Here is a 27995-nt window from a genome sequence, read left to right as displayed (position 1 = left end):
GAACTGGGTATCTGCACATCCTTTTTCAACTGGATCCTCAACTTCCTGATCAATAAAATACAATCGGCACGAATTGGCAACAACACTTCCTCCTCGAAAACCATCAGCACAGGGGCACCTCAAGAATACATTTAGTCTCCTGCTCACCCACTCGATACCCATAGTTCCACCTTTATCTTTAAATTCTCTGATGACATGACCACTATTGGATGAATTCCGAATAATGATGAGTCACTATTATTCCAATAGTTAGAAATAGTTGGAAAGGGTGCAAAAGAGATTCACATATTACCTGGGCTTGTGTTATAGCTTGTGGATAGACTAAGACTTTTTTTATTTGGAACATAGGAGACTAAGGGATCGTCTTACAAGATCATGAGGGGCATGGATAAAGTGAATGCTCACAGTCTTTTTTGCAGGGTAGAGGCATAACCTAAAATGAGTGGAGAGATTTAAGTGGAACCTCAGGGGCAACTTCACTCAGATGTTAGTTCGTGTCTGGAATGAGCAATCAGAGGAAGCTAAAGAAGCGGATACAATTACAGTTTTTAAAATACATTGGATAGATATATGGATAGGAATAAAGAGATATGGGCCAACTATAGGCATATGGAATTAGCCCATATGCCAGTTTGGTCAGTAAGGAAAATGGGGGCTAAAGGGCCTGTTTCCATGCTGTATAGCTCTATGTCTTTTCACAAATTCTTCACAAATTCATTACAACCCTGCCCATATTACATTTTGTAAATGTTTCCTTTGATATATATTTTTGATTCCATTTTATTGCTCTTTCATTTTATTGCTCTTCCATTTTATTGCTCTTACATTTTATACCTCATGATGAGGACTGGTCAACATTGTCATTTCTCTCAATTGACAACATTAATATCACAAGTTAGCATCCCACTATTCTAACCAATACAATCTATAAACAAAAAATCAGTTCAACTATTTCAAACATTTGTGGTTAGCAAGACAAAACCTCAGCTCAGTATCTTCCTCTAAAGATGCTGCCTGATGTTACATGTTCCAATTTCTAGTGCTCACAGAAATAAGCAACCTATGTTTGTACAGGTAGTAGGTTTGGTAACCTGGGTCTATTTTTTTACAATGCAAGGCATATTTATTTCAGATTAAGTTAATCTTGATTTAACTTCCCATTTTAAATAAATTAAATTCAATATATTTACAATTTCTACAATCGATTTAAAAACTGCCAAAGTCCAGATTTATTCTCAATTGGTCATGTGGAAAAGTCACTCAATAACCTGCCAATAGGTGGCATATGAGACTGGTTTCTTAATTCAGATTTTGGACTTTTCTCCTCTTCACATGTGGAAAAAGTGGGGGAATAAAATAAACATTAAATGTTTAAATGGGTGCATCTCAGAAGATTAAACTCAATGCAAGAGCAGGAAACTGCAATATGCTGGGCACTAGTGTTAAAATATACATCTGGTATATTAACATGTAAATAATTCAAATTTTAAATTATGTAAACATTTTTATTACATAATGGAATGTTATTATATATCTGACACAATTAAACAATTCCTGAGAAAACAATATTTCAGATTAATTGAGCAGTTGGTTCTTATTTAAAACATTTGTTTTTTTCAATCTTCACATCAAAGATCAAATTTTTCTTCATAAGCACACATGCACGAGGCCCTCTGACTGTCTAGGTAGGGTTTGCATCCCAAATGCATGATTGCATTAAAAAGCAGTTCTACAGCGTTCTCACAAGCTATACAAAAAGAGAAAAACAAAATTAGGTTTGTTTCTTTGGTAAAAATGACTGGTATTAATAAATAAGCAATCATCAATACATTTTGAATTTTTACTTTCATTATATAGATGAAGATTTAAATAATTATATCTAATTCCTGTATTGTTTTCATATTGACAATATAGCTTTCAATTAGGTTATTTTTCTTTTAAAAAATGGATATCTGCTGCGCTGGAAATATACTAGCACAATTTTGCAACCCATTAGAAGAAGAACATGATACTTAGAATTTGCTTTTGAGTGTCTCTAGCCTACTCGACAAGATCATGACTAACTTGTTCTTTCCTGCCTGATCTCTCTAACAGTCGATTTCCTCTAGTTTAAAAAAACCCTCAAAAATCTGTAGTGGACAAGCCAATGGGTCTAAAGACAGACAAGTCTCCTGGAGCTGTACTCTAGGTCTTAAAAGAAGAGGCTGCAGAGATACTGGATGTGTTGTTTGTTCTCCACCAAAATTCCCTGGGTTCTGGTTAAAGTCCCAGAGCATTGGAAGCCCCTAACAAATGAAAGACCACTATTCAGGAGAACAGACAGAAAGCAAGAAGCTATAATAAACCATACATTAATTAGGAAAATGCTGAATTCAATTATTATAGTAGCATGGCATTTAGAATGTCATCAGACAAGCAACATAATTTTAAGAAAGAGGAATTGACAAATATTTTCAAGTTCTCAGAGGATGTATCAAACAGGGTAGATAAGGACAACCAATGGAAGGACACTGTAAAAGGATAATGTAGTATAAAAGTTGGAAAGTTTTAATGCAATGTTACAGTCTACTAATAAGACTGCATAAAGTTTTGATGTCTTTATTTCAGGCTTGCATTGGCGTAAGTTCACTAGGCTGATTCATAGATGAAGAGGTTGATGTATGAATGGTTGATTCTACATTCACTAGAGTTCAGAAGAGTGAGAGGTGATCTTAACAAAATATAAAACTGAAGTTGAGAAGATATTGTGATATCGCAAATAGGCTCAGAATAAGAGGTCACCCAATTCAGACCGTGATTAGGAGGAATTTCTACCCCAAACAGTTATGGTGGAGGAGATGATGAATATATGAAAAGAGTAGAAAAAGATTTTAGGAACAAGACTGGAGCAACTGAAATCCTATCATCTCCAAGTCAAGTACATCCTTCCTTTCATAAGGAGATCAAAAATGAATGCAATACTCCAGCTATTCACTAAAGCTTTACAGTTAGGAACACAGAACAGCACAACAATGGAACATGCCCGTTCAGACCACGATGTCTGTGCCGAACATGATGCTAAATTAAACTTATCCTTTCTACTGGAAAATGATCCATATTCTCCATTCGTTGCATATTCATGAGAATCTAAAATCCTCTTAAATGCCACTAGTCTCTGCTTCAACCACAACCCCAGACACCGACCACTTTCTATGTAAAAACGTGCCTCATGCATCTCCATTAAACGTTCCTCCTCTCATTTTAAAGTTTTATCTAGTTTTTGGCATTTTCATCTGAGGGAAAATGTTCTGACTGTCTATCTTATTTGTATATACTTCTATTAGGTCACTCCTCTAACCTCTTGGGAAAACGATCCCTGTTTGTCCAACCTCTCCACAAAGCTAATGCCCTCTAAACTAGGCAACATCCTGGAAAACCTCTTCTGCACCCTCTCCAGAGCCTCCACACCCTTCCTGTAATGGGTCAACCAGTATTGCACACAATACTCCAAATGTGGTCTTACTAAAATTTTATAAAGTTGCAATGTGACTTATTGACTCTTAGACTGAAACCCCCACTTGATGAAGGCAAACTTACCACAAGCCTTTGTTTCCACTTTGTCTACTTGTGATGCTACTTTCAGGGAGCCATGGCCTTGGGCCTCTAAATTTGTGTCCTACCATTAACTATGCTTTCCCCTCACATTTGACCTCCCAAAGTGCAACATCTCACACTTGCCCTGATTAAACTCCATCTGCCACTTCTTCACCCATAATGTGTAACCGATCCTGTTGTATCCTTTGACAACATTCAATTCCAACTGTCTGTAATTCCACCAATTTTTGTGTTGTCTGCAAACTTTAACCAACCCATTTACATTTTTGTCAAAATCATTGATATATAGTAATGTATATATATCACAGAGGTCTAACACTGATCCTTGCAGAATACTGTCAGTCAGACTGCCAGCAGAATAATACCCTTCCACCACTACTCAGTCTTCTATGGGTAAATCAGTTCTGAATCCAAAGTGCCAAGTCACAATGAATTCCATGCATCTTAATCTTCTGGACCAGCCTACCACAGGCATCATTGCCTTACTAATGTCCTGGAAGACAATATACACTGCCCTACCCTCATTCATCTCCTTTGTCATCTCCTCAAAAAACTCCATTAATGACCTGCCCTAGACAAAGATATGCTCATGGTCCCCAATCAGCCCATTTTCTTCCCAAAGCAAGAACAAAAATCTTATCCTCAAGAATCCTCTCAATGGCCCAAATTTCCTGGATTATCCCTATTTCCCTTTTTAAACTAAGGTACACATTGGCTATCTCCAGTACCTCACCCAAGGCAGATGCAGCAAGACGGCCTAACTTTTACATACCATTATAGAAGGCTAACATTCTATTTACGTTAACTATTTGCTATACTCATATCATGATTTTGCGTTTCTTGCATGAGGCCACTGGAACCCATTAGGTTTACATAATTTAAATAAAACTTTGCTTTCCTTTTTTAACCAAAGCGGACAACTTTCCCCTCATAATATTCCATCTTTTTTTGCTCAGTTACGTGACTTATCCACACCCCTCTGTTGACTATTTGTGTCTGAAAACTTACTTTTAGATCCATCTTTGTATCATCTGCAAATTTGAATATGTTACACTTCCTTCATCCGTGTCATTAATATACATTGCACTGAGCCCAGAACCAGCACCAATCCTGTGAATAATTGCCTCCCAGCACAGGGAATGATATCAATAAGACACAAAATGCTGGAGTACTCAGCAGGTCATGTATGATATACATATATGTGTGTCAAACATGAAAGATAGCTGGTCTGCATAAAATGGAATTGGATGATGCAATGGCACAGCTAGCAAAAATGTTACCACACAGCTCTAGAAATACAGGTTAAATCCTGTCCATGGGCACTGTCTATGTGGAGTTTGCATATTCTCCCAATGATCACATGGGTATCCTCCAGGTATGTTAATCAGCCGTTGTAAATTGCACTCTGGTGTGTAGGCAAGTGGTAGAATCTGGGAAAGTTTGATGGGAATGAGAACAGAATTTTTTTTTTAAATGGGATTAGTATTGGATTAATGTAAATGGTTAGTTGATGGTTAGCATGGACTCAGTGGGTTGAAAGCTCTGTTTCGTGCTGTATGTCTCTATGAATGCATGATTGGATGTGCACAGTCAAATTTCAAGAGTGTGCTTTGACATACAAACCATCATGATCAGGTCTACTCTGGGGGAAAACATTTTTTTTCAAAGGCATGGTGGTGTTCAAAAATTGAAATTTTGTAGTTTCTGAGACCCTAAATGCTCTTGTGGTCACACGTAACAAGGTCACTATTAAAAGATGAGCACTGAATATTGTGTTTTGAACCTTAAACATAACCCAAACTATTTGCTGTGTGTGAGACTCTGCCATAAGCAAATTGGCTGGCTGGTTTAAGTTCCTTAAACCTTGACATAGCTTTACAGTCCAGAGGCAAATATTCTCTTAGGGTGGTCATTTGTCTAAGGCAAGAAGTGGCTTTAGCATCAACAGTGACTGTTCGTCTTGCACAGCAATTGGACCCCATACTTTCAATGACTTCTACAGCCCCTTTGATCACTCTCTCTCCATCCTTAATGATTCTTTAACCTGCCTCAACCTTAATAATTGTATTCACAAAGGCATTAACAGCAGAAACCATCACAGTGGATGCCTTAGTTGTCTGGAAAAGTCTACTGTGACAATAATGTGCAGATTAAAATCCACTTTGAGTATTGAATTGAGTTCATTTTTTCAAAATAAGAGCTTTAACCTTTAACCCTCAATGTAAAAAGCTCAAAGCTTATCAAGGGGATTAATTCAACCTAGTAAGTGATCATTTGAGACTGGCATCAGGAAATCTTTCGTCACAGTAACAGCGGTGTGTACTTTAATCTCTCTGATGAGGCAGTGGAGCCTAAAACAATGGAGTAAATTAATGGCACCAACTAGGGTATGTTAGAATCACCCAAAATGAATGGTTAGATGGATAATGATGAGCCAAATTCCTTTCTTACTCATATCTATTTTATGATATACTAAACAAATTAGCGTTCAGTATCTCCCATTGAATGGAACCAGAAGTGCCATTGTTCTAGAACTTGTTTATCAGTTTTCATGTTGGTATAGTATGAACATGGAGTGAGTTCATGTTAAGACAGGTTGTTATCCCTATTGAATGGGGGCACGGATGAGACAAATCATTATTCCATAAAATCTGGGTTATTGCTCCGATTTACGGCATCTTGTGGTGATAAATCCCCATGGACAATGTCAATGCTTCATTAGCAGTAACGTTTCAGTTGAATGTAATAAACAACATGTGTTACCTACACTTACCCTGTACAGTTGCATCCATTCCTAATGTTTTTTGTACATTTCTGCAAATTACGGAAAGGCAGTACTGAAACATTTCATCACACTCCTGTTTAGTATTACCACAAGTATCATAACAACGATCATGTTGATTGCAGCACTTTGTCATGGAAGGAATTCCTACGTCTAACTATTCAGAAAAATATACATAAATATTAGAATAGCAAAATCTTCAAGAATTGGGTTTTAATCTCATGATAAAACTTACATTAAGCATTTGGGACAACACTGAAAGTTAGCAGCTCTTGATGCTGGTGTTTTGCAGCTATTGAAAGCCATTCAAACAAATTGCTTATTGGTTACCAGCAAAGCTCATTATCAGTTACTGTGGGCAAATTTAGATTCAACTTTTTGTTTTGATTTATTCAACTGACACATTTTAAAAGTAGGTTACTACCTTCATATTGGGACTGTCTAGGGAAGTGCACCTCCAAGAGGTTTGTTACTTGATGCCTTCTGGGAAGACTAACAAGAAAAGGGACATACACAAATGACTGAGAGGACCCCTAGGGAGAATGGGGCAGTGGTACGGTCTGAAAGTAGCAACACAGGCTGATAAGATGGCTAGGAAGACTTTCTTGATACTTGTCTTCATGAGCCACAACCGAGTATAGGAGCAGGAAGGTATGGTATAATGTTTTAAAACTCTGATTAAGCCACTGCTGCGATAGAGTATGCAGTTCTGGACATCACAGTACGGGAAAGACACAATTGCACTGGAGAGGATGCAAAGGTGATTCATCTGGATTTTGTCTGGGATGAAACATTTCAGTTATGAAGAGAGACTTTGTAGGTTGGGGTTTCCTTGGAGCAGTGGAGGCTGAGGAGAGACCTGACTAAGGTATACAAATAATGAGTGGCATTAATAGTGTAAACAATACATTTTTTCTCCACAACAGAGGTGTTTAAACCCAAAGGACATATATTTATGCTAAGGGATTGGAAGGCATTTAAGAAGTATTTTTTTTCACCTAGAAAATAATTCTGAAACGTAGTGATGGATAAATGTGAGTGGAGTGGATGAGACTGAAGACTCTGATAAGATTTACAAATCTAATTGAGCAATCAAATAACCAGGGATTGAAGGCTATGGGCCATTTGCTGGAGAATAGCATTAATATGGATTGGTATTTGATGGCCAGCATGGATGTGTGGACCAAATAATCTGTACAGTTGTGGAACTATAACAAATAAGTTGGACTGAATACCAAAACTAAAGCATTTTGAGTGGGAAGGCCAAAGATAAGTATTCTTTCTTCAAAAGAGCAAGAATGTACGAATTTATCTCATTGCAAGAACTACAAAACTAGTTGGACAATCAGAGAAAGGGCAGACATGTCTATGTAAATTGTGTTGGATCCTGGTGACACGACTGAGAGAGAGCGAGAGAGTAATAACTAATATTAGCATTTGGTGCCCATATTGTAGAAATGTGAAGCAAACACTAACAGCAGAATAAATCCTAAACTTTGTGTTATGTGTCTGTTAGTAATTAACTAGATTAATGGAAGTATTGATCATGATTGCAAGAACCCATTCTGAATGATTAAAAAGTAATAGGTGAACGGATCATAAGAAGGGCTGACGAAGAGAGATACGTGGCAATTTTCCTCTCCTCCCTTCCTAACTGGAGCTGCTTGTTAGAGTCTAGTTCCATGGGAGCCAGCAATCATGCAGTATGTCCCTCAAGTGGAATTTTTCATGAGTGAGCCCTGCCACAGTTATTCAATCGTAGGGAAGTTACAAAAGTGTCCCATCTCGAATCATATTCTCTCCCTTTTCATGGAAATACTGGACAACCAAGGCAAAGAAAGCTGATCTTATAACAGAAGCTATAGATTCAAATGTATCAAAGCCAATAACACAAACAAATCTGGGTTTCTCCAATATTTATTGGCCGAGATAATAAATTTGAAACAGGAGGCCATAAGAAAACGTGTTATAATGATTCAGTTAAGGACATGCTTTACTGTCATCCTTTATTAGAGTCCCCCCTTAATTCTTCATCCACAGGTTATCTACAATACAATTTGTGTCTCTTTTTGCTCTCTATGTTAGGGATTGAGTGTTTGGGGCAAGTAGGCACTGTTTGGTCTCAGCTAAAAGGTTTTGCAACAACTTCTCCTTTCCCAATTCCCTTTTGTTTATTGTGGGTGAAGAGATTGCCTTGAAAATGTGATCATCTTCTTAACAATAACTAACATTTATAAAGCATCTTTAACAATAAGGAAACACTGAGATGTACTTCATGGGAGAAAATTGAGTCAATTGAGATTTTGTACAGTTATCTAGAAAAAAACTATAAATGTACATTTAAGGTGGTTTCTGGAACATCAAGGAAATGGCAAGAAAATAGATTTATTCCGCGCATACCAAGGAGGACCAAGATAACGAAAAACGTTACACCGCCAAGTGAAGAATAAGGTGTGATGGGGCTATATCCTCAACTGAATCATTATAGCAAGGTGTCTTAATGGCCTCCTGCCTAAAAATTGCTATCTTGGGCAATAAACATTGGAAAAACTCAGATTTATTTATCAGCTGGAGCTGATGGGTGCAGTGTATGAAATCAGACTGGAGAAGGCTGGCGTGAAGTAATGGAATTTATAGATAAGCATGGAGTTTTTATGCTGTAAGCAACCATGGAGCAAGCATAGTTAAATCGCAACACTGATGAAACTGACATAAGTGATAGTCTTTGTGGGCTGTTTGCAACATGTGCAATAAGGCAAGATTTGATTTGAAAAAGACAGCATATAAGAGAAATTTGATAAAGATGATGTGTTGACTGAGATAAAGAGCCATGTTCATTGAGTCTATTAAAAATGCAAAACCATTTTCAGCTGTCCAATCTGGTGACGGGTAACTCAGAAGTTTATATTATAATAGATGGAAAAAAACTATAAAATCTTAAATTAATTTACTTTTACTCCAGCTATCTCAAAATGAAAAGACAAATGTGATTTTATTTCCCTTCCTGTAAATTATGTGGTGTGAATTTAGTACACGTAATAAATCACGATTGCTAGTAATATTGAGGATCGAAGGCTCGGGATATAAATGAAAATTGTAACCTTGCCTTTGCGATAAAATTAAATATCATATTGATCTTTATATTTTAACATAAAAGAGATAAAACTGTATAAAACTACTGTTTATGCAATTTTACAAGAAGCCTTTCTGTTATAGGCATAATTAAGGTTCTCTGATCCATAGGTTTACATTGTTTATTTATGAAACTACTGTACATGCAATATTACTGAGCTTAAATGAAATTGGTAAGAATACAATATTCCTTACATGAACTCCAAACACAGGAGAGCCACATCCATTGGGCGGTGGAGGCTTAAAAGCATAACGAGGAACTGGCTTGGATCCTGGAAAAGATGTTTATAATAATCAAAGCATTTCCTGGCATTATCAAAAATACTAATGGCATTAGTTGGACAAAATATAAAAAAGGATAAGGAAGGAAAAAATATCACCCAAATGACCGTCCACTGTGATTTTATGATTTGTATTCCATATCCATACTCTCGCAGTTAAAGACAGGATGATATCATTTATGTCACATTATGAAGTGAGGAAGTACTGTACAAGATATGCATCCCAGTGCATCTTGAAGATGTATCTTTCACCCAAGATATGCAGATTATGCAACATAGAAGGCCCACCCCTAATAAAACTTAATAACGAGCAACAAATGTCACCAAATCCAAATTCACTTAGATCAGCATAAAAGAGAATGGATTTTTATTAATTTAGAATTGAATGCAGTCATTAAAAAAAAAATTAGACTCAACCATTTCAAAATTCTCTCTAAATAGTGTCCCCGATTTGGTTCAGAGTTTAGTAAATTCGCAGCGTAGAGTGCACTGCACTGTGTTTATCATGGTCACCGGTTCAGAATTGGCTACCTTCTGCCATGACACTACATAATGACCACAATAATCATGGTCTAGGGAGGACAGTGGTCAACCACAGGTTCCTGTTATTAGTTGGCCCCCAAATTTTCCCTACCAGAAAGGGTGCCCTTGTTAACCAGGTGCAAACAGTTTCCTGCTCAGTTTTGTTACATTGCAATGATAAGTAATCTGTTGACAGACACAAGGAACTGCAGATGTTGGTTTACTAAAAAAAAACACAAAGTGCTGGAGCAACTCAGTGGATCAGGCAGCATCTTGGGAGAACATGGGTAAGTGACGTTTCGGGTCATGTCCATTCTTCAGACTGATGTGGTGGGGAGCGGGGAAGCTGGAAAAAAGGTAGAGCCGGGACAAATCCTGGCAAGTGATGTGGATATGGGTGAGGGGGCAGATGGGTGGAATGTGATAAAGGCTACAGATAAAAAGACCAAAACGGTATGAAGGAACTGCAGATGCTGGTTGAAACCAAAGATAGACACAAAGAAGGAATGGATGACATTTTGTGTCAAGACCCTTCTTCAGACCCTTATTCACCCATTCCTTCTCTCCAGAGATGCTGCCTGTCCCGCTGAGTTACTCCGGCATTTTGTGTCTATCTTAAGAGCAAAATTGTGTCAGATAAGAAGAGAAAAAGAGTGAGAAATAAATCTGGAGGGAGGGATAGAGATGCAAGGGGACGGAGGGGAGAATAAAGGACATGGTGGGCGGAATAGTGGGAGAAGTAGGTACACACTAAGGAGGAACACAGGAAACAAAAAGGAGAAAACGAGGGTTGTAATCTAAAATTAGTGAATTCATTGTTCATGCCATATGTTGGATTGTGAGTAGAATATGAGGTGCTGTTCCTTCAGTTTGCATGCGGCCTCACTCTGGCAACTGAGGAGGCCCAAGACAGTAAGGTTGTGCGTGAATGAGATACGGAGTTAAAATAGTTGGCAACCGGGAGATCCAGTAGGTCCAAGCAGGTCGAATGCAAGTATTCGGTGAAACAATCGCCTAGTTTATACTCGGTCTCGCCGATGTAAAGGAGGCCACATCGGTTGCACCGAATGTAGTAGATCAGGTTCAGTAGAGGTGCATGTGAACCTTTGTGCAGCTCTGGAGCAGCTGCTGCGGTCCCTGGATGGATGCGAGGGAGGAGATGTACGGACAGGGGTTACATGTCCTGGGGGTGCAGGGCAAAGTACCTGGGAAGAGGGCAGTTTAACGTTCACTAACTAACATCATGAGACATAACTATCTAGATAACATTGCAAGCATGTACACATATTCAATAAATTGTTCCAAGAGTATAAAGAATATAGGTGATAAGAATATAAAAATATATTTTGAGATTCGGTGAGGAATTAAATTCAGTCCCTTGCAAGGGGTAACATTGAAACAGGAGATGAGGAGTCAGTATGAATAGAACTAAGGAATTGTAAGGGTAAAAAGACCCTAGTGGGACTTATCTACAGGCCCCCAAACAGTAGCCTGGACATAGGGAGCAAGTTGAATCAGGAGTTAAAATTGGCATGTAGCAAAGGTAATGCTGTGGTTGTTATGGGAGATTTCAACATGCAGGTAGACTGGGAAAATCAGTTTGGTACTGGACCCCAAGAAAGGGACTTTGTAGAGTGCCTTCATGATGGGATTCTTAGAGCTGCTTGTATTGGAGCCTACCAGGGAGAAGGCAATTCTGGATTTAGTGTTATGTAATGAACAGGATTTGACAAAGGAACTTGAGGTTAATGAGCCATTAGGAGGTAGTGACCATAATATGGTCAGGTTTAATCTACAATTGGTGAGGGAGAAGGGTAGATCGGAGGTGTCAGTGTTACAGTTGAATAAAGGGGACTATGGGGCCATGAGGGAGGAGCTGGCCAAAGTTGATTGGAAAGATACCCTAGCAGGGATGACAGTGGAACAGCAATGGCAGGTATTTCCAGGAATAATACAGAAGGTGCAGGATCAGTTCATTCCTAGGAGGAAGAAAGATTCCAAGGGGAGTAAGGAGCGACCATGGCTGACAAGGGACGTCAGGGACAATATAAAAATAAAAGAGAAGTACAACGTAGCAAAGATGAGAGGGAAGCAAGAGGATTGGGTAATGTTTAAAGAACAACAGAAGATAACTAAAAAGACAATACGGTGAGAAAAGGTGAGGTACGAAGGTAAGCTAGCCAAGAATATAAAGCAGGATAGTAAAAGCTTCTTTAGGTATGTGAAGAGGAAAAAAATAGTTAAGACCAAAGTTGGACCGTTGTAGACTGAAAAAGGTGAATTTATTACGGGGAACAAGGAAATGGCAGATGAGTTGAACAGGTACTTTGGATCCGTCTTCACTAAGGAGGACACAAACAATCTTCCTGATATAGTAGTGGCCAGAGGATCTGGGTTGACGGAGGAACTGAAGGAAATTCACATTAGGCAGGAAATGGTGTTGGATAGACTGATGGGACTGAAGGCAGATAAATCCCCAGGGCCTGATGGTCTGCATCCCAGGGTACTTAAGGAAGTGGCTCTAGAAATCGTGAATGCATTGGTTTTAATTTTCCAATGTTCTATAGACTCAGGATCAGTTCCTGTGGATTGGAGGGTAGCTAATGTTATCCCACTTTTTAAGAAAGGCGGGAGAGGGAAAACAGGGAATTATAGACCAGTGAGCCTGACATCGGTGGTGGGGAAGATGCTGGAGTCAATTATAAAAGATGAAATAGCCGCACATTTGGATAGCAGTAACAGGAGTCAGCATGGATTTACGAAGGGGAAATCATGCTTGACTAATCTTCTGGCATTTTTTGAGGATGTAACTAGGAAAATGGATAAGGGAGAGTCAGTGGATGTAGTGTACCTGGACTTTCAGAAAGCATGTGATAAACTCACACATCGGAGATTAGTGGGCAAAATTAGGACACATGGTATTGGGGGTAGAGTGCTGACATGGATAGAGAAGTGGTTGGCAGACAGGAAACAAAGAGTAGGGATTAACGGGTCCCTTTCAGAATGGCAGGCAGTGACTAGTGGGGTACCGCAGGTGCTCGGTGCTGGGACCGCAGCAAAATGGCTCGGTGCTGGGACTGCAGCTATTTACAATGTACATCAATGATTTGGATGAAGGGATTCAAAGTAACATTAACAAATTTGCAGATGACACAAAGCTGGGTGGCAGTGTGAACTGTGAGGAGGATGCTATGAGATTGCAGGGTGACTTGGACAGGTTGGGGGAGTGGGCAGATGCATGGCAGATGATGTTTAATGTGGATAAATGTGATGTTATCCACTTTGGTATCAAAAACAGGAAGGCAGATTACTGGCGTCAAGTTGGGAATAGGGGAAGTACAACGGGATCTGGGGCTCCTTGTTCATCAGTCTATGAAAGTAAGCATGCAGGTACAGCAGGCAGTGAAGAAAGCGAATGGCATGTTGGCCTTTATAACAAGAGGAGTCGAGTATAGGAGCAAAGAGGTCCTTCTGCAGTTGTACAGAGCCCTAGTGAGACCACATCTGGAGTATTGTGTGCAGTTTTGGTCCCCTAATTTGAGGAAGGACATTCTTGCTATTGAGGGAGTGCAGCGTAGGTTTACAAGGTTAATTCCCGGGATGGCGGGACTGTCATATGCTAAGAGAATGGAGTGACTGGACTTGTACACTCTGGAGTTTAGAAGGGTGAGAGGGGATCTCATTGAAACATATAAGATTGTTAAGGGTTTGGACACGCTAGCAGGAAAAATGTTCCTGATGTTGGGGGAGTCCAGAACCAGGGGCCACAGTTTAAGATAAAGCGGTAAGCCATTTAGAACGGAGATGAGGAAACACGTTTTCTCACAGAGAGTTGTGAGTGTGGAGTTCTCTGCCTCAGAGGGCTAGATAGGGTTCTTAAAGATAGTGGAGTCAGAGGATATGGGGAGAAGGTAGGAATGGGGTACTGATTGGGGATGATCAGCCATGATCACATTGAATGGCGGTGCTGGCTCGAAGGGCCGAATGGCCTACTCCTGCACCTATTGTCCATTGTCTAATTTAGATTAAGAACATTTACATGTGATCACCATGCCATTTAATTCATGTTTTAATTTTTTTAACTACTTATGTATTTACTGAATAAAAAAATAATTACTGAACATTTTACTCACCATCACTACATTTGTACTTGCAGAGCCCATCCTCTCCACCAAGTAAATCCAGTGCTGCATTTAGATACGTATCGATCTTATGAATTCCATTCCGAATTGTTTTCAGTTTTCCCCGCCAATCTTTGAAGTCTGCATCTTCTGAATGGCACCCACAACTCCACAAAGTAATTCCCACAAACACACTGATCAGCAAATGCATGCTCAAAATTATTCTACGGAATAATATTTCACTTTCGCTTTTGAGCTATGATGCAAAAATCTTTCTGCTGTGTTTCTCTGAATGGATCAATATAAACTATTTTTATTGCACTTGAAGAGAGGTCCAAATCAAAGCCATTTGTTGGCGATACATACCAAAAGAGAAATGAGTGCCTGGGTAAACTGGCTCACTCTGACTTTAGTTAAGCTATTAAACATCTGACTCTAACTCAAATATGAGAACATTGGTGGCATATTTCTATCGGTTTGATAACTGCTTCAGTGCTGTTAAAGTACACAAACATCATTGCCAGTCACATAGATGAGAACAGCAAGTCAACCTGGATGAAAAGGTCACATGTGCCATAACCTTGTGAACTAGAAATGGAAAAAAAAAAAAATCTGAGTGAGTGTAACAAAAAGGTTTGCAAAATATATTCTTGTAAATTAATAATACTCCACATGGATTGAATATACCGTTTATATAGTTACAACCACATTTACCCTTTGTTTTTGTTTTTTTACATGACCACTACAGTTCAGAGTAAAAAGTTAAAAGATATCCTTTCTTCGATAGGGTATACATTTTACAGCAATTATAGATAATCTTATAAACACACAGCAATGATATATGTAGACATGTTAACTACATGGTGTTGGACTGAACAGACTCTCAAATATCTAGAAATGTCTAGCAATGTCCATATAGCCAGACATCAGAGGTCTCATGATTCATAGTTAGTTATCCACCCCCACATAACATAATATAAAAATGTACAATTATATATTTAAAAGTTCATGAATACCACAACTCCCAGTCTACTCCCTGTTCAAGTATGGAGTTATCCTGTTACGTTTTCACTTTCATGCAAGTAGTAAAGCAATAAACATTCCCATTTCCACTGGTCTACTTTGCATTCCCTTCCGGTTCTCTATTCCTAAGCACACCCACAATCTAAATTGTTATAACTAAATTTATAGGCCTTGCTGAACCTCGTACCCTCTGACAATTATTGTTTATAACTATTTATTTGACACAACTCTTTATCCTTCTCTGAAGAGACACTCAATTGGGAAACACCTTAGCATTTAAAAATGTTAAAGACAACACAAATCCAACTTAGAGTCATAGCATCATAGTGCATAATAATAAAATGTTGTAGAGACACAAGGAACTGCAGATGTTGGAATCTTGTATGGAACACAAAGCGCTGGAGTTCTCTTTCCTCTGCCCAACTCATCCTGGTGTGCATCCATTTGTCCCACTCCTTCACACCGCCCCCTCCCCCTCCCCATCCGCCCCCTAACCTCCACCCCCATCCATCTATATCCCTCTCTCTAGCTTTACATTTCTCTTCTCTGGCCGCCTTTGTTACCCTTTTCTTCTTTTCATTTCTAGCTTTTATCCACCCATCTGCCAAACAAACCCCCCTCGCATGTGTCTATTTATCACTTGCCTGGCTTTGCCCACCCTCACCTCTTTCCAACTTTCTCCCCCACTACAACCAGCCTGAAGGATTCTTATCCAACATGTCGCCTATCCATGCCCTCCATAGATGCTGCCTGATCTGCTGAGTTACTGCAGCATAAAATGCTATGAGATTACCCGTCTCCACTATGCCGTCAGGCAGATTGGTTCAGATTCTCTTGTACTCTTGATTTAAAAAAAATGTACGGATCTGTGGGAAATATCAGGGATTGGTGGGTTAAAGCCCAAAGCACATAACCCATACTGACATTTGTGTAATAGGGGGGTTGCAAGGAAGGTCACCGGGTCATAGGGCTCGACGCACGGAGCCGCTAAATCCAACTGGAAGACATCCGTCACTTCCAGTATATGCTATTAATGCTAGAAACACGTACTTTCCTACCTGTTAAAAACCGCCAAAATGTTGAATTTTTGCGCTGAAAGAAATTGTGGGAGTCGGGGTAAGCGTGAGTGACATGTACCCAACTTCAAAATTCCAAAAGTGAAGCGAAATGAAGGTATAGAGAAGCGAGAACTGAAGGGACTACAGCAGCTAAAGTGCTTGGTAAACATTGAAAATATTGGGAATTATCGCTTTTGCTCACTGCATTTCATCAAGTAAGGCATTATTTGTGTTTTTTCTTGATTCCTTTGGTATCTAAAAATTCTCAGAAGTGATAAATCTGGCTGTAAATTTTTCTTCAGATGCGTTTTCATTTTGTATGTAAAAACCCACGAGAATCATGGGCAATTTAAAAAAATTACAGCCAGATTTATCACTTCTGAACATTTTTAGATGCCAAAGGAATCAAGAAAAAACACAAATAATGCCTTACTTGATGAAATGCAGTGAACAAACGGCCAATATTCGCCAAGCACTCTGGCTGTTGTTGTCCCTTCAGCTCTCGTTTCTATCTACCGTCATTTCTCCTCACTTTTGGAATTCTGAAGTAGGCTAAATGTCTCTCACGCTTATCCCGATTTCCATCATTATTTACAGCGCATGACCCGTACTGTTGCTACGCTACTCCAAATGGATTACACGCGATGAACTGCAGGTAGGCACTTACCATTGTTTCCAGCTAGTGGGCCCGTTAAAACCCGCTGAAATTGTCAATTTTTGCGCTGTAAATAATGATGGAAATCGGGATAAGCGTGAGAGACATTTAGCCTACTTCAGAATTCCGAAAGTGAGGAGAAATTACGGTAGATAGAAGCGGGAGCTGAAGGGACAACACAGCCCGAGTGCTTGGCGAACATTGGCCGTTTGCATTTCATCAACTAATGTGTTTTTTCTTGATTCCTTTGGCATCTAAAAAGTTTCAGAAGTGATAAATCTGGCTGTAATTTTTTTTAATCGCCCATAGTTACAAAATGAAAACGTATCTGAAGAAAAATTTACAGCCAGATTTATCACTTCTGAGATTTTTTAGATTTTTAGATACCAAAGGAATCAAGAAAAAACACAAATAATGCCTTACTTGATGAAATGCAGTGAACAAACGCGAATATTTTCAATTCTGATATCTGCACGGCCAATGTTTATCAAGCACTTTAGCTGCTGTAGTCCCTTCAGTTCTCGCTTCTCTATACCTTCATTTCGCTTCACTTTTGGAATTCTGAAGTTGGGTACATGTCTCTCACACTTACCCCGACTCCCACAATTTTTTTCAGCGCAAAAATTCAACATTTTGGCGGTTTTTAACAGGTAGGATAGTATGTGTTTCTAGCATTAATAACATATACTGGTGGAAGTGACGGATGTCTTCCAGTTGGGTTTAGCGGCTCCGTGCTCTGACCCAGGGACCTTTCGAGCTTTCAATTGCACATTTGATGTTTTGTGGGATGATGCTGTCTTATTTCATACAATAATAAATGTACAGTAATTAAAATGTACTTCAACAACTTTTGGGGCGTCGGCGATTATGAAAAGGCCCATATAAAATACAAATTATTGTTTTACCCTAAATCTTCACCACGTTTACATTACATAATAATTAATTTGAAGGCAGGGGGAGATATGATCCCCGGTTCTAATAAATATAAACATCCAATATTTAGGATTGCGTGCGAGCTCAACAGTTGGCAATTGGCATCCCCGAGATCAATGTAAACCAAAGATCTTTGATGTAAACATTGCTCCTCCTCTCGTTGCTGAAGAACGCTTTCCGAAAAACATCAAGGTTTAAAATATTCAAAAGGGAACTGCAGATGCTGGAATATCGAAGGTACACAAAATTGCTGGGGAAACTCAGCGGGTGCAGCAGCATCTATGGAGCGAAGGAAATAGAGCTCTTGGATAAGGTTTCGGCCCGAAACGTCGCCTATTTCCTTCGCTCCATAGATGCTGCTGCACCCGCTGAGTTTCCCCAGCAATTTTGTGTACCTAAGGTTTAAAATATATCGTGTGTGCGAGATTTCCAAGCAAGTGAGTCAGCGCTTCAAAATACAGTGGGCACGAAGCAGAATAGAGTGAATGCAGATTTTTTGTCCCCAGGCTCTGCGGGAGAGGTCTAGCCAGATTTTTACCTGCATTTCCTGAACATGACATCTTGTGTTGACGTGGCCGGCAATGATGTATATGCACAATCACGAGTCTCACCCTCACCCTGTACACCGCCCCCTGTTCCGGATGACTAGAACACACACGCTGCATCTCAATACATTTCATTGCTCCTTTTGGGAAGGGTCATTCTGTCCTTCTTCCAAAGGTGCCGGCAAATTTACCATTGCAGCAAACCGATTCACAATACAAAGGTGTTAAAAAAAACCCCAGACTATGCTAGTTATACCTCAGCATTTTCTATTGTTATTTCTGATTTCCAGCATTAGCAATTTTATCCATTCCATATTATGTGGGGAATTAGTCAAATACTTTAAGCCAATGATGATGCAAGGTAATCTGTTCTGATATAAAAAAATCAGTCCAACATTAGAAATAGGACTAAGAGTATGCCATCTATTCCCTCCAGTCTTACTCCACCATTCATCAAGATGGTCGCTCGTCATCTGTGCAGGAAAATGATGCTATCTCCATATCCCTTTACTTTCCTGAAAAATAGGTGCAAGAGTAGGATATTCGGTCCTATGAGCTAGCACCGTCATTCAATCTATGAATTAATTCATGATTTATCCAAGAGCTTTCAATTGATGAAATCTCTTCCAATTTTAGTTCTAAACAGCTGACAGTTATTCTGAGACTTTGAATAGACTGTCAAGCCAGGTACAAGTTAAGTAAATTACAACCTTCAATGCAGATCTAGTATGTTCCCTTCTGCTGGCATTCGGCTAACAAGTTGGTAGTTCCTCATTTTCTCTTTACCTCCTTTCTTAAATAGTGAGACACATTGCATCCCTCCAATTTACAGGAATAATTCCAAAATCTATCGAATATTGGAAGATGATAACCAGAGCATTCACTATCTCTATATCTAACTCTTTCAAAGCTCACAGATGTTTCTTCCTAGACCACTTCATACTCTGTCAGCTTTTCTTTAAGTCAATTTCTTGATCTACATCTGCAGAGTTCTAATATTTTCCCAATCAGCCCTATTTTGTCAACTTTGTAATTTATTCCTTTGATTTAATGCTATATTTAATTCCTCCTGCTAGCCATGCGTGATTCACTATTTTAAAGTTTTTACCCTTAAAGGATTTTGTTTTACAAACTTTAAATTATTACTTTAAATGCTATCTTTTGTCTGTCCACCGACAAACCTTTCAAAGCCATTTCCCGATCAACCACAGTTACTCTCTCATCTGTTTCCTTTGTTATAATTTAAGAGTATAATTTTAGATTAAACTACATCATTTTCAATCAATGGAAAATTTTATATGTCACTTGTATCTATTGATCCCCTTACAACAAAATTATCAACTAATTATTTCTCAATGAAGAAAGTGAAGTTTAAAATACCCTCCTTAGTTGATTCCTCAATATATCGATTTAGAAAATCATGTAATATACAATCCATGAACTTGTTTTATGCTGCTAATTCAACACATCCAGTAAATAAATGTTCCCTATGTTTACCGCATTATCTGTGTATCACTCATATCTATATTCCTGGTTTTGCCATGCCCAATATTACAACTATTTGGTGCTCCATAAATAATTTCTACCAATGTTTTCCATCCTATGCTATTTCTGAGCTTGACACAGATTGGTTCTAGTCATGCTTCTAGATCTGCCAAGCTAAGAGCATTTTTTGCAAATGTACTGATCTCTTCCCCTACTTATAGCATATACCATCTGTGTTTCCTTTTTGCCTGTTCTTCCTAAATGACAAATATTCTTGAACATTCAGCTCTAAGCTTTGGTCACCTAACAGCAAATAGATCATACTGTTTACTTCCATTTGTAAGTCATGGAAGTATTACTTTGTAATTCAGATTCAGATTCAATCTTTATTGTCATTGTGCAGTGTACAGTACAGAGACAACGAAATGCAGTTAGCATCTCACCCAGAAGAGCGAACATAGAATAATGAGCAATAAATATATATATGTACATACAGTAGTATTAGTGCAATTTTTCTGGGGGAAGGAGTGTCCGGGGGGTAATACTTTGTTATGTGCCATTAAGTTTTATGAGTGCTGCATTCTAATTTTGCCATTTTCAGTACATTAACCTAATTTACCTGTTTGTCTTTTTATGTATTTACGATTTTTAAGTTTCCTATTTTGAATTACACCATTCTGAAATCCTCGTAAGGTTTCCATCCTCTGCCAAACTAGTTAAACGTCTCCCTAACAGCGTTAATACTTCCACACGCATGCCCCTCTCTAGAAGAATGTCACTCCTACTCCTGCTTAAAAGCAACCCATCCAATTTGTATAAATTCCACCTGCCCCACAAATAGTCCCAGTCCTCCCTTATAAACATCTCTCCAGCCACACATTAATTCGCTCTATTCTAGTTATCCTATGATATTTTGAGGAATCCCAAGATAACTACCTTTAAGGTGCTGCTCTATGAGAACCTGTATCTTTCTATTTAAGTTGTTGATAGTGCTAAGCACCGTGATGTCTAACTATCCATTTTTCCCATTCAGGATGCTCTGCAGCTGGAGAGATGGCTGATTGGTAAGAGGATCAGCCCAAGGTTCATCCTCTCATGTTTAGTGGAAGTGTTAACAATGCCCTGGAGCTCAGCCTTTGACTATGCATAAATGCAAACATTGTTTGCAAACAACTCAACATGAGGTTTGGGTTAATTTAGTATTTGCAATCGATTGAACAGCTTCCCATTAGGTCTGAACATGAGCTCAATTTATGTGGGGACTCCACGCATCATCCCAACAGATAGTGAGTGTCAAAAGCTTTATGGAGGTTTAAAAATAATGTTGTGTATAGTGGCTATACTGTTCCCTACATTATTCTCAGAATTGTCATGCAGAGATCATGTCCGTTGCACCACTGGCTGAATAGATTCTACATTATGATTCTGGGAATAGCTATTTGGCCACTAAAGAGGAAGTTGGAGGACATTGCTGTTGAACTTTCCTGTGGCTTGCAGCAGGGATATCCCTCCATTGTTACCAGAGTCAGACCGTACAGTTTTCTTGAACATAGTTACCATTACATCATCTCCAAGGTCTGCTTGGATATGTGTATTTTTACACTATAATGTGACAAAGGGGGTAATTTTTCAAATTCCTTCAAAAAAGTTGACAAGAACTTTATTGGGTTCATGACTAACATAGTATCAACAAAAAAATATAAGAAAAAATTGCATATTGATGGCAAGTTTACGAAAATGGCATCAGAATACACAAATACATTTTGTGTAATGGTTGTCGCGGGGTGTCAACCAGTGACCTGGTTGGCACAGTAAGTGCACGTATTTCTTATTCCTTTCTATGTTTATGAATACCACATGGAACAATAAAATTGCAAACACCGTTTTCACTTAATTCATCTGATCATGTAGTAGAATACTGCATCAATCTGAGTGGACACCGCGACGCGCGTTACGTAAGAAAAACAGTATTCACAGAGACACTGCAACAGCTTTGTAGCTGACATGGGTCTGATGTTTGTTGGTTTAAGCTTGTAGAAAGCACTGGAGCTGATCATCAATGATGGATTTTCTTCACAGAACAAAGAGTATGCTTTTTTAAACGAACACTCCATAACTCTCTTGGAAGTAAGCAAGGTAATTCTCTGGAAACATCAACTCTTAGATAAAGACCACACTCGATCCTTGGTGCTTTCATCCAAGGCGTCGAATCTTTGTTTCCGGGAATCCAGTGTGTGGTTTTTCACTGAGTGTTTGCGGTTGAAAGCAAGTTTCTTCTTCGAGCCTGGGCTAAGGATGCATTTCTTTTTCAGTGCTGACTTTCTCCTTGGTGTGCTCTTTCCAACGACAGAAGACAGTACCAGAGCAAATTTATCAGGTGATCGTGGTAGAATTCGCAATGACCTTGAGATAGCTTTCCATCTTGCATTTTCACTTGTAAAAAGCGAGGGTGCTTTTTCCAAGTTTCGAGACGCTTTCTTCTCATCCGCCTTCTTCTCCGCTTCCTTCTTCTGGGCATACAGTGCTCTACGTCTTTCGTTTACTCGTCGTCTTTTTTGTGCTGGCATTGCTTCTCTTTCTTTCCTCTTGTATTCTCTCCACGTTTCAGCCTGTGCCAGTGTTTGCTTCCTTGTTCGTTTTGAAGCAGGCTTGGTACCAGAGGCTTTCTGTCTTGCTCTGAACGAAACTGATCTTTGCTTACATAAGTCTCTGTCTCTCTGTTCTTGTTCTTCACTTCTGTTCATTCTCCATAGCTTAAAACGCAACCGGTCTCCTTCTTTCCGCTGCTTGTATTTTTCTGGATTTTCTTTCACTCTTTGTCTATATGCTCTCTGCCTTTCAGCTGCTGCCATCTTCTGGGTTTTTTTTTTTGTTCTGTTCAGAAAGTCCCGGAACAGCTGGCACATCCGGGGGTTTGGTGTTCACCGTTCTATGCTTACGAAGATCCATTCTGTATAATAACATTATAAAAAAAAAAACCTTGGAATTAGAGTCCATGGGTTTCTATCATTTATTCCTCAGGTAGCATAAATTTATCTTGGAGAGGGTTTCAATTTGTATAATCTTAGCCATTGCTAAAAAAAAAAAGAATATGACAAGAAAGTCTTTAGAAATGGCAAGAAAATGAAAGAGACAAAAATTCTCCCTTCAAAAAATCCCCCCCCCCCCCCTAAAAATTGCAGAATTGAGAATGTCTAAGAAAATTAATTAAGGTATTTGAAATGGGGTATGCCTTGACCTCCGTCCCCCCCCCAAAAAACGAATAAGATTTCTAACAGAAAAATAAGTACATGGGAATACAGATATAGTTCCACCTGTAGCTTTTCATGTGATATTCGTGATAAGTCTAGTGATCACGTAAATAAATTACCAAGTCGTATTTGATTGATACATATAATAAAAAAACCTGAAAATAAATTAATACTGTATGAAACATAGAAAATGTGTCCTTTAGTCAAGAGTCGGGCCTATTCTTATGCCCGACTGGAACACGCAACGGTCGTTCTGAGGATGCAAATATCATTGGGTCCAAGCAACGAACGTTTTACACATCAAATTTATCAAAAAATAAAACACGCAGTAGGCTTAAAACTACAGCATCCCAAGAATAATTTAGAGAGAAAATCTCTCATTTTCTGTCTAGAAAATTATAACAGAATAAAATGAAAATCGATTGTCATGATCATACACACAAACGTACATTCAGTGGACCTTCAAAGGTTTTGTGTCCCAGAAAACGAATGTAACATTATTAGAGAAAACCAAACATTTTCACCAATGTGATCTAACACAAAACTAAATAATTGCGGACTTATTCACTGATACCTTCTTGATGATATTAACCGTAACAAAAAAGGTCGACAATTTAACGGACGAAGTAAAGAAATGCTTTTCTACATAACAGACGTTCCCGTCGACACAAACACAAAAACAAACACAAATGCAGTCATTCATTTCAATATCACAGTTTGAGAGGAAAATCGAACATTGCACAGCGAAATATATCCATAGATAGAAAAAACGGTACAATGCCTTATGGATTTGATCTATATAGATGGCCAATGATCAAAAAAGCTCATCAGCGCCACTACTTCTTGAGAAGATTACGGAGAGTCGGATTGTCAAGGAAGACTCTCTCTAACTTCTACAGGTGCACAGTCGAGAGCATGCTGACCGGTTGCATCGTGGCTTGGTTCGGAAATTTGAGCGCCCTGGAGAGGAAAAGACTACAAAAAGTAGTAAACACTGCCCAGTCCATCATCGGCTCTGACCTTCCTTCCATCGAGGGGATTTATCGCAGTCGCTGCCTCAAAAAGGCTGGCAGTATCATCAAAGACCCACACCATCCTGGCCACACACTCATCTCCCTGCTACCTTCAGGTAGAAGGTACAGGAGCCTGAAGACTGCAACAACCAGGTTCAGGAATAGCTACTTCCCCTCAGCCATCAGGCTATTAAACCTGGCTCGGACAAAACTCTGATTATTAGCAACCACTTTCTGTTATTTGCACTACCAGTTTATTTATTCATGTGTGTATATATTTATATCATGGTATATGGACACATTTATCTGTTTTGTAGTAAATGCCTACTATTTTCTGTGTGCTTAAGCAAAGCAAGAATTTCATTGTCCTATACAGGGACACATGACAATAAACTCACTTGAACTTGATTCGTTGGAAGGTTTGACTTGGGATGATTTTTTAGTAAGTAAAATGTCTCCGTCACGGTCATTGTGGAGCTTCCGGATGTTGACACGAAGGAATGAAGTTAGCGACTTAGTCCACACGAAAGGTAAACAAGAGAGTGTGTTGCCAAATTGAGATTGGCTCAGTTTTGATGGCCAATTTATGCCCAAATATAAATTTTTATTGACTTTAAAAAGTCAGAAAATATCGTAAACAGTCGTTGTGTTTTTGACACCACAATGTTTTTGATATATTACATCTGTATATAAGAAAAAATAATTAACTCGCCCAAAAATCACTACTAACACAGGATACCTCATTGGGGCCTGTGAAAAGTAGTAGAAGTTTGGAGCCTCCGCGGTTTAACTTGCAGAGGTACCGACCCCGAAAACATTTGTTGTGACAATGGACACCAAGCACAACTGTTACCGGATCTTTGTGAGGCGGAATACCAGACATGTTACTGTACTTTTCTCCTGGTATTGATGAAGATATTTACCTAGATCATTATCAAAACGTATATGTATGAGGGGCCATATGGAGTTTATTTATGAATTAAATATTCATGACTAAATGTGGCAGAGTTTTTATGCCACATTTTTGGTGTCCAAAATGGTGGTAAAACGATGAAAATTTGTGTGCGTGAAAAAAGTTTTCGACTTTCGGTCTAGAAGTTATCTAATTTATATCTGTTATTCGTAAGGTTTCACATGATGGATAGATTTTTGTTAAGAACAGTGTATTGGTGTAAAAACCTGAATAATAATCTTGTTCCTCAAAATCTCTCCAGTATTGACAAAAAATACATATCCTTCTTGCCCAATATGCAGGCATTGAAACAGTGGATTTGTGATTGAAACTCTTTACTGATGAATTTTAGGATTTCAGCAGGAATACCATCTACTCGAGGCCTTGTCATTTTGAGTTGTTATAGCATTGACGATTTGTTTGTCAGTCAGGAGTGGCAGCAAGGTTGGCTTTGGTTAAATCAGTTACAGGACTGTGTGCTGTGTTTTACTGGCAAGAGCGCAGAATAGATTTACTTGGATGATACAAATCCAAAAACGTTATATCATACAGAAAACAAAAAATGGATTTATTCTATTTTTGTTAGGAAAGGCAGCCAATGTGGGACTTGATGAGCCGAATGTCCTAATTCTATTCCTTATGACCTTTTGATGTTGATTTCCTGCATCTCCCTAAAATCATTAAAGGTTTTCATAGAGTGTACAAGTATTTTATCCAATGGGTAAAGCAAAACCATAGACTAGCAGGGGTGGGAGATTGCAACCTTCACGTGGTCCACCCTGTTTCAACTAATGCAATCAACCCGACGTTCACAAACAAAAAGATCAAATAGAACAAGTTGTCCTACAACTTTAGGTTGTGCACACCATATGCAAGAAGATAGACTAGCAAAGTAAGATAGTTACCACAAGCCAAACAGGGAATCCTAAAGAAATTTAGGAATACAGTAGTGATGGTCAACCTAATGTACAGAAATCAACTTTTAAGAACATTCTCCAACTCTGCTCTTGGATATAGTATTCAAATTCCCCTGTACAAGAATCTGCTACCAAGGGGGATGGTTGACACAAATTCATACACTTGGGAGGTCAGATTAGCATTGAAAAGGGGACCTATGGATTATGCTGATAATTGGGCTATAAAGCTAAAGTCCCTACATCGCAAGCACAAGAGACTGCAAATGCATGACTCTTGAACAAAATCAAACTGCTGGATGAACTCAGCAAATCAAGAAGCATCTGTGGAGGCAAATAGACAGATTAAATTTCAAGAAGATAGACACAAGTAACTCAGCGGGTCAAACAGCATTTCTGGAGAAAAGGAATAGGTGACGTTTCGGGTCGAGACCGTTCTTCAGACTTTCAAGAATTGATGAAGGGTCCAAATCCATAATGCTGTCATTCCATTTACCTCTACAGATGTTGTCTCTTCCTCTCAAATCCCTTCAGCAATTTGTATCTATCTCAAGAATCTACATATATTTGTTACGCTGATTCTGACTCTTCAACAAAGTCATGAGCAAAATGGCTTGTTTTCTGGGAATTATAATAAGGCTAGATGAGAAGGGAGAGTTTCCATATTAAAGTAACCATTCCCACTTCTCATCTATCCTGCTTCTCCATTCCTATGCACTCTTCTTTCCACTCACCCCTCCCCATCACCCAGTTCCTTTCCCCTCCTCCATCCACACTTCTCCCACTCCTCCCTACTGTCACCCCCTTCCTTCCACTCACCCACTTCATCCTTCCCACTGGTTCTCCATTTCACTCCCCATCTTCCTTCTTTATCAACGTCCACATCTGCACCCTTTTGGCTCCACTCACCACCAGCCTTGATTACTATTTGCACCCATCGGCCAACTCAAAGCCCTCCTCACCTGTATCCAGCTGTCACTTGCCATTCCCTGCCTCCCACACCGTTACCAGGTGTCTCCCCTCTACTCAGTTTGAAGAGATCCCAGCCTGAATTGTCATCTGACCTTCCAGATGCTGCCTGACCCACTGAATTCCTCCAGCACTTTGTGTTTTGTTCAAGAGTCAAGCATCTTCTGTTTCCATGGGGTATAAATCGTGGCATTTAACACTGATGTGTTCATCTATTCTATGAGACTCTCGGAATTAAATAGCCTCCCCATACTCCCAATGCTTGAACAACTCAGCGGGTCAGGCAGCATTTCTGGAGAATGTCAATGTGACATTTTGGGTCAGGGCCCTTCTTCAGACTGATTAGGGAGCGTTTTGTCTCGAACCTTACCCCTTATAACTATAGGTTTATGATGTTTCCACTGATTTTTCTGGCTTCATTTGGTTTTTTTTAAATCAATTCTTCCCGCCTGTCTCTTATCCTGCCTACGACTCGTTTTCTTTATCCCACAAGCTTGCACCCTCTGACTCTTTACCTCTGTTACATTGTTCGTGTTCTCTCTCTCTCTCTCTGTGTGTAACTACAGCAGTGACGGAGACCGCACTGCGTCACCGCCGTCAAACGGCAGGCGCGTCGCTACTTCACAAAACTACAGCCATGGCTGCCCGAGCTCGGGTCCTTCATCTAATGGCCGCTACTTGGTGACATCTCGAGCCACTTTTGCGGTTGCATGAGAAGTTTTTAAGACCCATTCCATTGTATAAATCGGATCTTTGGTATAAATC

The 27995-nt window shown here is 39.2% G+C and overlaps 2 protein-coding genes across 2 annotated transcripts; both read right to left on the bottom strand.

The window, feature by feature from the left end:
- Window positions 1-794: 794 nt before the first annotated feature.
- pla2g12a (phospholipase A2 group XIIA) lies at window positions 795-18751 on the bottom strand. Its single transcript, XM_033030435.1, has 5 exons — window positions 18640-18751; window positions 14445-15020; window positions 9704-9780; window positions 6368-6533; window positions 795-1747 (listed from the first exon to the last, which is right to left on the bottom strand). The coding sequence occupies exons 2-5, from the start codon at window positions 14641-14643 to the stop codon at window positions 1629-1631; spliced, it is 561 nt and encodes a 186-aa protein (XP_032886326.1). The 5' UTR covers window positions 14644-15020; window positions 18640-18751; the 3' UTR covers window positions 795-1628.
- Window positions 18752-21943: 3192 nt separating this feature from the next.
- On the bottom strand, window positions 21944-27972 carry LOC116979034 (beta-mannosyltransferase 2-like). The gene is made up of 2 exons (XM_033030434.1): window positions 27746-27972; window positions 21944-23081 (listed from the first exon to the last, which is right to left on the bottom strand). Exon 2 carries the CDS (start codon window positions 23035-23037, stop codon window positions 22285-22287), a length of 753 nt encoding a protein of 250 aa, XP_032886325.1. The 5' UTR covers window positions 23038-23081; window positions 27746-27972; the 3' UTR covers window positions 21944-22284.
- Between the last annotated feature and the right edge of the window lie 23 nt (window positions 27973-27995).

The sequence above is a fragment of the Amblyraja radiata genome, chromosome 12 (assembly GCF_010909765.2).
Source record: "Amblyraja radiata isolate CabotCenter1 chromosome 12, sAmbRad1.1.pri, whole genome shotgun sequence".
Classification (NCBI taxonomy): domain Eukaryota; kingdom Metazoa; phylum Chordata; class Chondrichthyes; order Rajiformes; family Rajidae; genus Amblyraja; species Amblyraja radiata.
This window is presented reverse-complemented; position numbering and strand designations above follow the sequence as displayed.